This window comes from Hemiscyllium ocellatum, chromosome 9 (genome assembly GCF_020745735.1).
Source record: "Hemiscyllium ocellatum isolate sHemOce1 chromosome 9, sHemOce1.pat.X.cur, whole genome shotgun sequence".
NCBI classification, from domain to species: domain Eukaryota; kingdom Metazoa; phylum Chordata; class Chondrichthyes; order Orectolobiformes; family Hemiscylliidae; genus Hemiscyllium; species Hemiscyllium ocellatum.
Genome location: NC_083409.1, coordinates 46,984,351 through 46,996,706, shown reverse-complemented (window position 1 = coordinate 46,996,706; position 12,356 = coordinate 46,984,351). Strand labels below are relative to the sequence as shown.

Here is a 12,356-nt window from a genome sequence, read left to right as displayed (position 1 = left end):
AAAATAATGCTCACTTTAAAAAAAATGTAAAGGTGACTTTCAGTAGGAGTGTTTCAATATTGCATTTTGATCATGCGCACAAGGGGAAAACTTAGGCAGTTTAATGACAGGACCCTGGATAGTGTTGCCAAACAGAGACATAGGAGTTCAGGTACATAGTTCTTTGAAAGTTGTATCACAACTAGACAGATGTTTTAGAAGGCATTTATTATACTTGCCTTCAATATTCAGACCTTTGAGTACGAGTTGGGATGTTATGTTGAGGTTGCACAGGATATTGGCGAGGCCACTTTTGGAGTAATGTGTACAGATCTGGTTGCCCTGCTATAGGAAGGATATTAGAGAATGTTCAGAAAACACAGTGACCTGGATGTTGCCAGGATTGGCGTGTTTGAGTTATAAAGAAGGGGCAGGATAAGCTGGGACTTTTTCCACTGGAACCTAGGAGGGTGAGGGGTGATCTTGTATAAGTTCATAAAATCATGTGGGGCATTGATCAGGTGAATAGCAAAGATCTTTTCCTTAAGGTTGGGAAGTTCAAAACTAGACACCATAATTTTAAGGTGAGAAGAAAAAGATTTTAAAAGAACCTGAAGGGCAACCTTTTCACACCGAGTGGTTTGTATGTGGAACGCACTACCAGAGAATGGTAGATGCAGGTGCAGTAACAACATTTAAAAAGATATTTGGACAGGTACATGAATCAGAAAAATTTAGAGGAATATAAGTCAAACATGGGCAAGTGGGATTAGTTTCGTTTGGGGAAACTTGGTCAGCATGGAGAAGTTGGACCAATGGGTCTGTTTCCTTGTTGTATGACTAACTCTACTACTAGTACAACTACTAAGCACCAAAATCAAAAATTATGCTTTTCAAAATTCACCTCTTGAATTTAAGCTGCCAAATAAATAGCAGTCTAAATTTATTATGCATTAAAGAAAGTAATGCTGATGATATGTTCTGCTGATGTATCAGAAGCTTGAGAATCTTAGGCCTAAAGTAAATCTAAAAGAAAACTTCAAAAAGGTGATTCAAGACAGGGTATTGACTCACTATTGCAAAGTCTGAAAATTGATGGCATCTCCAGTTGTCATTCAAAGTGTTTAAGGTTTTTACAAATCTCTGCTCCATTCTATCTAGTATCATCTCATCCTCCACCAACTTGATCAAGACCAAGCAAAAAGGTGGAACACGGACTAAAATTTGTTTGGAGGGAGAATTCTACTGAGCATCAAATGCAACTGTGGCACAAAAAAAAAAATCAGTTGAAGTTCTACAGAAACAGCAAAAAGAGCTTTTAGCATAAACGGCTTTTATAGAAATTATACTTAAAAGCACTTCTATAAAATGTTTTCTCTTTAGAATAATGCTGTCACGCTTTTTAACTGGCCTGATGGATAAGAAATACAGGTGCAGGATTTCTCTTGTTGGCCCTTTTTAGTTGTACCTTTTAAGAAGAATCTTAATAGAAATTCACAATTTTGCCAGAGTGGCATTCTGGAGCACTAAGATAGGCTTCTTATCATTAATGATCTTAATTATTAAGCCAATTTAAAATTTTAAACTGTGATTCTACAACACCAATTCTTAAAGAAAAAGAAATTTTACCTTGTTGATCTGGATCAGCATTCCTCGACACCAGTGCACTCACTGCTGGGAAAGTAATGCTGGACATGGCTGCCACTGCTCCTGCTGCCCACATCATCCTACAGTCAATGTACATTAAAGTTAAGGTCCATAATGTTGAAGGAAAGGGGATAAAAGATATGGGAAGCAGTTGACTGTACAGGATTTGAAACACTTCCTATTGCAGAAAAAAACAATACTGATGAGGTTAACAATTTTCATGTATAATTTCTCATTTTTATGAAATTGAAATGAGGCAGCGAAATTAACTTTATCTTAAACATTTTACATTTCCAGCATGTTAACTGGATCAATTATGAAGTGGCACATTAACCCTAGAGACCTGCGCCAGCCCCCGCCCAAACACCACCACCGACCGAGAAAGCAATTACATATATCACCATATACTGGTGCTTTTAGTGATTTGGTAGTGGGAAGGTCATTTGGATATGTATGATAACACTTCTGGATATAAAAATATTTTTGTTATTTCCCCTTCCCTTGAGCTTACATTGCCCTTAATAGGCTTTGTACAGAAATTACTCAATTGGAAGTAGGGATAATCTACTGTTAATATTAAAAACACACCAGTTATTTAATTATGGGGGAAAAAAAAACATGTAATAGCACCTCTGAATATAGAGCAGAGCACAAAATGAATTGGTGCAATGTTAGTGTCCCTAACTGAGCCAGAATACCTGGGAACAAGTCCCACCTGCTCCAGAGGTGTACAGTAACATCTCTGAACTAGAGTCAGATGTACAGCACAGAAACAGACCCTTCAGTCCAATTTGTCCACGCCAACCAGATATCCCAACCCAATCTAGTCCTACCTGCCAGCACCCGGCCCATTTCCCTCCAACCTTTATTCATATACCCATCCAGATGCCTTTTAAATGTTGCAATTGTACTAGCCTCCATCACTTCCTCTGGCAGCTCAATCCATACACTTACCACCTTCTGTGTGAAAAAGTTGCCCCTCAGGTCTCTTCAATCTTTTCCCTTTCTCCCTGAACCTATGCCCTCTAATTCTGGACTCCCCTACCCCAGGGAAGAAACTTTGTCTATTTATTCTATCCATGCCCCTCATGACTTTATAATAGTCTGAGGTCACCCATCAGCCTGCGACACTCCAGAAAAACAGCCCCAGCCTATTCAATGTCTCCCTGTAGCTCAAATCCTCCAACTCTGGCAACATCCTTGGAAATCTTTTCGGAACCCTTTCGAGTTTCACTGCATCTTTTCGATAGGAAGGAGACCAGAAATGCACACAATATTCCAACAGTGTCCTGTACAGCCGCAACATGACCTCCCAACTCCTGTACTCAGTATTCTGACCAATAAAGGAAAGCATACCAAACACCACCCTCACTATCCTATCTACCTGTGACTCCACTTTCAAGGAGCTATGAACCTGCACTCCAAGGTGTCTCTGTTCAGCATCACTTCCTTGGACCTTACCATTAGGAGTTCTGCTAAGATTTGCTTTTCCAAAATGTAGCACCTCGCATTTATCTAAATTAAACTCCATCTGCCACTTCAGTCCTTTGGCCCATCTGATCAAGATCCCGTTGTAATCTGAAGTAGTTAATTAGAAAATATCTGCAACAAATAACACACTGGGGATCTTGTGGTACAGTGGTCATGTCCATACCTGAGCCAGTAGGCCATGGATCAAGTACCACGTGCTCTAGGGTTATGTCGTACCATCTCTGAATGGGTTGATTAAAATAAAAACAAAGGCCTGGACTCTTCACTAGTTGGAAGTTGGCTTCTGGACAGAGAATATACAGAAGGGTACAGTGGAAACTGATTTTGTGCTCTGCAGGTGTGTATTAACAGCACTAGATAGAAGACCAGAGAAACAGATTATTCAGCCCCTCAAGTCTGCTCTGCCATTCATTTGGATCCTGGCTGATTTAACATTTCTCACTCCATTTTCCTGCCCTTTACCCTTAATGCTTGATTATCTATCTCAACCTTAAATATATCCTGCCCTATTGCTCTCTATGGCAAGACTTTCAACCTTCAGATGAAATTCCTCCTCATTTCAGTCTTAAATTAGCACCTTTTTTTTTTTAGACTATGCCTTCCAGTCCCAGGCTATCCCAGAAGGGAAACATCCTTTTGGCCTTTACCCAGTCAGGTCCCTTAAGAATCATGTTTCACTTAGATCACCTATTATTCTTCTAAATTTCAATGACAGAGTTACAACCTGCTCAACCTTTACTCATAAGACAGTCCCTCCATACCAGGGATCTTCCTAATGAATAGTCTATGAGCTGCCTCAAATTAAATATATTTCCTTCAATTAGGAGATCAAAACTACTCACAAAACTCCAGATGTAGTCTCATCAGCACTTTGAACAATTTCAGTAAGACTTACCTTCTCTTACACTCCAACCTTCTTGAAATAAGGGTTGACATTCCATTACCCTTCCTGATTGTATGCTGGCTTTCTGTGTTTTACGTGCCAAGTCCCCTTATGTTGCAGCTTTCTGCAGATTTTTCCAATTAAATACTGTTCTTCTATTCTCCCTTGCAAAATGAACTTCATATTTTCTCATATGGCGCAGCATTTGCCAACTTTTTGCCCACTTACATAACTTAATATCACTCTGTAATTTGTTTGTATCCCTCTCGCAACTTTCCACTTATTTTTGTGTTATGCCAAAATTTAGCTACTATACATTTTCTTCTTTCCTCCAAATCATTAACCATAACTGTAGTTGTGGTTCCAGCCTTAATTCCTTTTGACCTTCACTGGTTTCAGGTCACCAACCTGAAAAAGAACTTCTTATCCCCACTTGCTGTTTCCTGCCCAATAGCCAATTCTCTATCCATGCCAATATTATGTCTCCAACACTGTGGGCTCTTATCTTATGACTTAACTTTTTGTGAGCGTCTTGTTGAACACCTTCTGCAAGTCCAAATCCAACAAACTTACTGGTTCCACTCTATCTGTGCTCGTTAGACATTCGAAAAATTCATATTAATCAGACACAATTTCTGTTTTGTGAAGCCATGCTGACTGTGCTTGATTAGATTATGATTTTCCAAATGTGTTACTATTACTTCCCTAACAATGGATTCCAACATTTCTTTTCCCAGCCGTTGCTTCCCTCCCTTTTGTGTATATTGGCTATTTTCCAATCCTTCTGTACTGCTCTAGAAACCAAGGATTTTTGGAAAATTACAACCAATGCATCCACACTTTTAGGATCCAAGAATCAGTATCAGGGCATTTATTTGCCTTTAGCCACATTAATTTATCTCATACCAATTCTCTATCTGTATTGATGGCACTTAATTGCTCCCCCATATCCTTTAGTAATGATGAGATGCTTGAAGTACCTTCCACCATTAAGATTGATACAAAATATCAGTAACTTCTCTGCCATTTCTTTATTCCCCATTATTACTATCTCCCCAGATTCATTTTTCTAAAGCAGCTTATATGCACTTTAAATATATAAAAAGAAAGAGAGAAGCTCTTATTTTCAGTTTTAATATTTTCTAACCAACTAGCGAGGAATATCTATAAATTACAATAGATACCATATGCACAAAAAGTAGCAGTGCTGCTGGAAATAGAATGAAAACTTTATGATGTTTAGGTAGAAAAACATAAATAAACAATTATTCTCAACAGTGTGCAGGTAGAATTAAAGGGTTTACAAGGATCGTTAAATCTCTGAAAAGGTTCAATTTACATACCAAGGCTCAGAGCCGAAGCCATACCAAGCCAACTGTAACATCTGGAATCCTAACCCCAACAGAATAGTGTTTTTATTCCCAATGGATCGCATGAGCAAACTCAGGACAGCTGTCTGAAATAGAAATGCAATTAACATTTAAGTTTGCTTTGAGGGTCAACAGTTTCAGCTTATTAGCTTTTTTCAATGCTCTTTATGCATAGAAACACTCTGGAGAATACTACTCGTAAGTGAAAAGGGGAGAAAGATAGAAGCCTGGGAACAAAGCAAAAGCATTATTGAGAAGAGTATTTTTCAAATGATCAGAAAGTAGGACAATGGCAAGATAAAGGCTATCAAATCTAGAGTTCCAAAGAGAAAAGGTGTAGTAGCTGAAGAAGTGACCATTAATGTTGTTGCAAGGAAGTGAGAAATATCCCAATATCTTAACAACAGAACATGCATACAGAACATGCATGCAGAACTTGTGACCGCAGCAAATTGCTGTGTTGGAATGGGGGGAGGCTAGGTGAAGCATAAGACCAAAAGACATAGGAGCAGAAGTTAGGCCATTCAGCTCGTTGAATGATGGAGCAGACTCAATCATAACTGATAAATTTCTCATCCCCATTCCCTGTAACCCTTGATCCCCTTGACAATTAAGAACCTACCTATCTCAGTCTTAAATACACTCAGACCTGGCCTCCATAGCCTTCTGTGATATAGATTCCGCTCTCTTGTTGAACAAGTTTTTCCTGGTGGCTGATCTAAAAGATCTTCCCTTTACTCAAAGACTGTGCCCTCAAGTCCTAATCTCTCCCAAAAAGGGAAATATCTTCCCAACATCCACTTTGTCCAGGCCATTCAGTATTCTTTAAGTTTCATATAGACCCCCTCTCATCCTTCTAAGCGCCATTCAGTATAGAGCATCCTCAAACATTCCTCATACGTTAAGCCTTTCATTCCAGGGTCCATTCTCGCGAACCTCCTCCAAACACACTCTGGGGCCAGTACATCCTTGCTGAGACATAGGGCCCAAATCTGTGCAGAATACTCCAAACGTGGCCTGACCAGAATTTTACAGAGCTTCAGAAGTACATCCCTGCTATTATATTCAAGTCCTCTCAAAATAACTGCCATCATTGCATTTGACTTCCTAACCACGGTCCCAACCTACAAGCTTACCTTGAGAGAATCCTGGACTAGAACTCCCAAGTCTCTTTGCACTTCAGACTTCTGAATTTTCTCCCCAATTAGAAAATAGTCCATGCCTTTACTCTTCCTACCAAAATACACGACCGTACACTTTCCCATGTTGTATGCCATCTGCCACTTATTTGCCCACTCTCCTAACCTATTAAAATCCTCTGCAGTCTCCCTGCCTCCCTAATGTCCCTCCACCTAACATCTGCAAACTAAGCCAGAATGCTCACTGAGCGATTTTGAAATAACCATCGGATCTTGCTCAATTTGCCATGGTTTGGGAACCAGTATTTGAAAGTATAGTATTGTAGGGATCATGTTACTAAGCTAGTATTTTTAGATTGCTAGATTACTTTGTCAATAATCCAGGTGAGGCAGCTAAAGAATTTAAATTAACTGAATAAATAAATTACTGAAAAAAGACACTCAAACCTTGACATTATATTTATAGAACCATTTGTAAGAAATACAGTAAAGGGAAATCAACACTTTTATAACAGCATAAATGCGGTTTTCTCCTAACTGATATTTCTGGGAAATTGTCTGGATGAATTCAAGATGAAAAGCTTTGATAAGGTAGATCTTTTGTATCCAAACAGCTATTTTGCAAAATAAAACTGGATTATTGCTGAAAAGAAAGAATTTTTACCAAAGCTCTTGTCTTACACTCAACTAGACAATTCTTAAGAATACCAATTCAAGGGAGAAAAAGAAAAATAAAAATCAACATTTATACTACATACAAGGACACTGCTGATTGATGAGCAGATGGACTCTGCCTGGTAAAGGAATTGTCTGAAGATGACCAGAACAGATGCACTGAAGCACCAACATCTGCAAGTATTCCTCCAAGCCACACAAGTCTGACTTGTAACTATATTCCTGATGAAGGGCTTATGCTCGAAACGTCGAATTCTCTATTCCTGAGATGCTGCCTAACCTGCTGTGCTTTGACCAGCAACACATTTGCAGCTATCCCTTCACTGTTGTTGGATCTCAATCCTCAAACTGCCTCCAGATATCCTTAGGTGAACTTTCATTCACTGTAAACATGGAGAGAAATTGTACCAGTACCTTACAAGAGCCAGCCTCCTGAAAAGATTCAGCATATATACCAATACTATCTTGAAGTAAAGAGTGGTGCGAGGAGGAGAGAAAATTCTTTTAGCACCCTATGAGGCTGCAACTGGATGCTTACTTGTGCAATGATGGACAGAATTCCAAGGACAGCAATAAAGGCTGTTACACTTTCTGCTGAAAATTTCATGACCTATCAGAAAATAAAAAAAAAGCTGTATTATTCAATTTGATGAATCTACATGTTATATGAACTTTTGTAAAGACGGTCTGTATTTTTAATTGTAGACTGTAGTGAGCTAACTATTTTAAAACCAAGGATTGCTATATGTTTTGAAAGCAAATAACCTGACACTCATTGTAAACACTGTGTACATAGTTTCCACTACCAGTAATAATTGATAGTTCGTAGATGAGCTGGAGTCAAAAGGGTCAAAAACAGAAATCGTTGGAAAATCTCAGCAGGTCCAGCAGCATCTGTGGAGAGAAATCAGAGTTAAAATTTCAGGTCCAGTGGCCTATCCTCAGAAGGACTCAAAGGGTTATGTCCAAATGGATCTTTGGTTGGCAACAAATTACTAATTGGTTTGTGGATCAGTCATTGATGCCAAACGCTTTATAACTACAACAACTAAATGATTGGTTTTCAGGTAATTGAACAGCTTGGGGTTGTGAACAATATATAGACAGCTTTAGACTTCCTCCAGCAGTTATTATAAGCCATGAATTCTAATCAACAAGTCAGACATTTTGTAGTGGTGAACCAGCATCGGACCTAAAACCATTGAAAGTCTTGGAGAAGGATGAAGATGATACAGCATTCTGATCAATACAAGAATAATCTCAGGAGATTTTGTGAATAGAGACCACTGAACTGCTTTCCAGTTCAGTGAAGTCTATGTCTTTCCTTCCCACTTCTGTATCTGTGTATGTTTGTGAAGGAAGAAGTTTATAAGGGGATTAGAGTTTTAGCTGGTAAAGTTACATGCTGATGTTACATAAAGAGTTGCACCTACAGCTAACAGTTATTTGTAATAAATATTAACTGTTAAGTACAGAAACAGGGCCAATGCTGTTAACCTTGGTCTGAAAATTGTGTAAATTGGGGAATTCAGTGTATTTTGTAAAAAGAAATCTTTAACTTTCACTATGATGGAAGCTAGGACACTTGGAAATAAACAGTGATGAGGAGGTGCTGGTGGTCTTAAAATGCATAAAAATGGATAAATCCCCAAGCCCTGATCAGGTGTTTCCCAGAGTTTTGTGCGAAGTGAGGGAAGAGATAATCACTGAGCTGTGTGTATCATCAGCAGCCTCAAATAAGGTGCGGGAAGACTGTAGGGTGGCTAATGTGGTGCCATTATTTAAGAAAGGCTGCAAATAAAAGCCAGAGAACTAGAGACCAGTGAGCCTTAAGTTAATGGTGGGTAAATTGTTGGAGGGGATTTTGAGGAACAGGATTACCATGAACGGAATAGGGATAGTGAACATGGCTTGGTGTGGGGAAATCATGTCTCACTATTTTCAGTTTTTTGAAGAAGTGACAAAGAAGATCGAAGAAGGCAGAGAAATAGACATTGTCTGTATGGATTTCAGCAAAAGGTTAGACTAGTTAGTAGGTTTAGATCACATAGGTACCATGGGGAGCTAGCCAATCTGATACAAAATTAGCTTTAAAGGTAGGAGACAGAGGATAATGGTGGAGGGTTGCTTTTTGAACTGGAGGCCTGTGACCAGTGCTGTGCTTTTCGTCATTTATATAAATGACGTGCATATGAACATAGAAGGTACGATTAGCAAGTTTTCAGATGACACCAAAAAGGGTCATGTCATGGACAGTGAAGAAGATTATCTCCTAGTGTAATGGGACCTTGATCAGATGGGCCAATGGGGAAAGGAGTGGCTGATAAGAGTTTCATTTAGTTAAGTCTGAGGTATTGCATTTTGGCAAGACAAACCAGGGCAGGACTTTTACAATTAATGGTAGGGCTCTGGGGAGTGTTGCCAAACAAAGAGACCTAGGGGTGCAAATGCATATTTCCTTGAAAGTAGAGTCACAGGTAAATAGGTGGGTGGTGGTGGTGTTTGGCACAAGGTGAGAACATTGAGTACAGGAGTTGTATGTCATGTTGCAGCTCTACAGGACATTGGTAAGGCCACTTTTAGAGCACGTGCAATTCTGGTTGCCCTTCTATAGGAAAGATATTGTTAAACTTGACAGAGTGCAGAAAAGATTTATCAGGATGTTGCTGGGACTGGAGGATTTGAGTTATAGGAAGAGGCTTTTTTGCTTGAAGCATTGGAGGCTGAAGGTTGATCTAAAAGTGGTTTGTATAATCACGAGGGACATGGATAGGGTGAATAGCTGAAGTCTTCTTCCTAGTGTGGCAGAATCCAAAACTAGAAGACATAAATTTAAGATGAGAGGGGCAAGATTTAAAAAGGACCGCAGGGGAATCATTTTCACACAGATGGTAGCGTGCGTACAGAATGAGCTGCCAGAGGAAGTGGTAAATGGGAGTACAATTACAACATTTAAAAGGCAGCTGGATGGGTATATGAATAGGAAGGATTTAAGAGGGACATGGGCTAAATGCTGGCAAATGGGACGAGGTCAACACACACCAGCGGATTGAAGGGTCTGCTTCCATGCTGTATGACTCGGACTCTGGGAATAACAGTGCTTAATTTACCTGTGACAAATTCAATAAAATAAAATGGCAGTTTTGTTAATCTTTCTAACTCAACTGTTCATTATAGATTATTTTAGGGTTTACTCTTGCAAAATAATCTTACATTAATAAAGTGAACATAAATCGCCTGAGACCAATACTGTTTGAAAAATACTACATTCTAGTGTTTTGCACAAACACGAATAGAACACATGCAGCAAATGGTACCCAAGGTTAAAGAACTAATTTTGGTTTTAAAAATTATAGCAGTAAAAATGTAAGCAGGCTAATAAATTACATTACACGTACAATGGGAAAGACCAAATTATGCAGATGCTCACCAAAGCACATTCCCAATTTTGAAAGTGAGCACGTTTTTAGTATGAAGTGTGAATTCATTTGGAATACAATGAAGGCTTCTTGAATAATGTAAAGTGGATACACGTCTTATTTAAAATACAAATTTCAAAAATATGGCACCACACATTCAGCAGAAATTTGTTGTAATCTACAATTCTAACAAAATAATCTTCAACGGATCATTTGCTTGATCTAAACTGAAGGTGCACAAAATAAGCTTTAATGAAATTATTACCGAGGGGAAAGAAAAACAAGTAACATTGAGCCCAATATGATTCTTCTTTGGAACTGAAGATTCAATCTGCACTCAATCTTAACTCCGTTTCTCTCTCCACAAATGCTGCTAAAACGGCAGTGTTCCTCCAGCATTCTGTTTTTATTTCAAACTTTCAACATCTGCATTATTTTGCTTTTATTACAGAGTGGTTTTATCAGGTAAATATGAAGAGGATGTTTCCTCTTATGGTAAAATGTAGAGGTAGAGTCACTGTTTATAAACCCAGTTAAAACAGAAAACAGGTGAATTGTTTTCCCTCAGACATTTGAATGCCTTTGGAACTGTCTTCCCAAGAAGATGCTGGAAACAGAGTACTGAATATTTTAAATGCAATGAAAGATAGATTCTTGTTAAGTGCAAGTTTTAAAGGTTAACAGGTGTAGGCGAGATTGCAGATTACAATTAGATCAACCACAATCTTACTGAATGGTGGAGCATGTTGGAGGGATAGAATTGCTGCTCCTAATTCACAAGTTCCCATGAACAAACATATTGAACAGTGATCTAAAATTTATGAAATCTATGGCAGTTCCCCAAAGTTGTTCATACCTGTCTGAGATAAAGAAAAAAACTGGAATACTGGCCCGCCTCTGGAAGGTAGGATAGGAAAACCGTAATACAGATAAGTAAAACCGTTGAATCTTGGCCAACTTTTTTGAGAGACTGCAGATTAAAAAAAAGTTATGTGCATAAACATCAACAGTATATTTACATCAGAGCTGTCACAATCTTTCATTCCTAATTTTGAAAACGACTTAGTTTTGACAATACATGTAGCTGGTGCAGGGTAAAATATTGCAATCTGTTAGAATGTATAAAAAGAACCAAGGAATCCAGAGTGAGCTTGGCATTTGGATACAAAATTGGGTTGAAGGTAGGAGACAGGGGGTGGTGGTAGAGGGTTGTTTAATCGGGCTGGGGGCCTGTGACCAGTAGTGTGCCACAAGGATCGGTGCAGGTTACACTGGTATTGTCATTTATATAAATGATTTGAATGTGAATATAGGAGGTATAGTTAGTCAGTTTGCAGATGACACTAAAATTGGTGGTGTAGTGGACAGTCAAGGTTATCTCAGAATACAATAGGACCTTGATCAGATGGGCTGAAGAGTGGCAGATGAAGTTTAATTTAGATAAATGTGAGGTGTTACATTTTGGTAAGGCAAATCAGGATACACTTAATGGTAGGGTTCTGGGGACTGTTGCTGAAAAAAGAGAGACCTTGGGGTACAGGTTCATAGTTTCTTGAAGGTGGACTCACAGGTAGACAGACTGGTGAAGGCAGCATTTGGTTCATTTGTGTGGAAGAATTTGACCAAAATTGACACACAACTGTGTGGAAGCCATTTTTGTCACAAAGCAATGTTTGCAGTACAATGTAGTCTACTGGTATAGTGCTATTTGAGCCCAGGCTGAGGAATTCTATTTTGGTAGCCTGACCTTGCA

General features: G+C 38.8%; 1 protein-coding gene across 1 annotated transcript in view; it reads right to left on the bottom strand.

Moving 5' to 3' along the window:
• mfsd14a1 (major facilitator superfamily domain containing 14A 1) overlaps positions 1–12,356 on the bottom strand; it is a 30,523-nt gene that overhangs the window by 2,744 nt on the left and 15,423 nt on the right. The window contains exons 7-10 of the mRNA XM_060829720.1: positions 11,460–11,573; positions 7,723–7,794; positions 5,344–5,456; positions 1,609–1,706 (exon numbers count right to left, since the gene is read on the bottom strand). Of these exons, the coding sequence (XP_060685703.1) occupies positions 1,609–1,706; positions 5,344–5,456; positions 7,723–7,794; positions 11,460–11,573 (397 nt within the window). The remainder of the gene's footprint in view (positions 1–1,608; positions 1,707–5,343; positions 5,457–7,722; positions 7,795–11,459; positions 11,574–12,356) is intronic.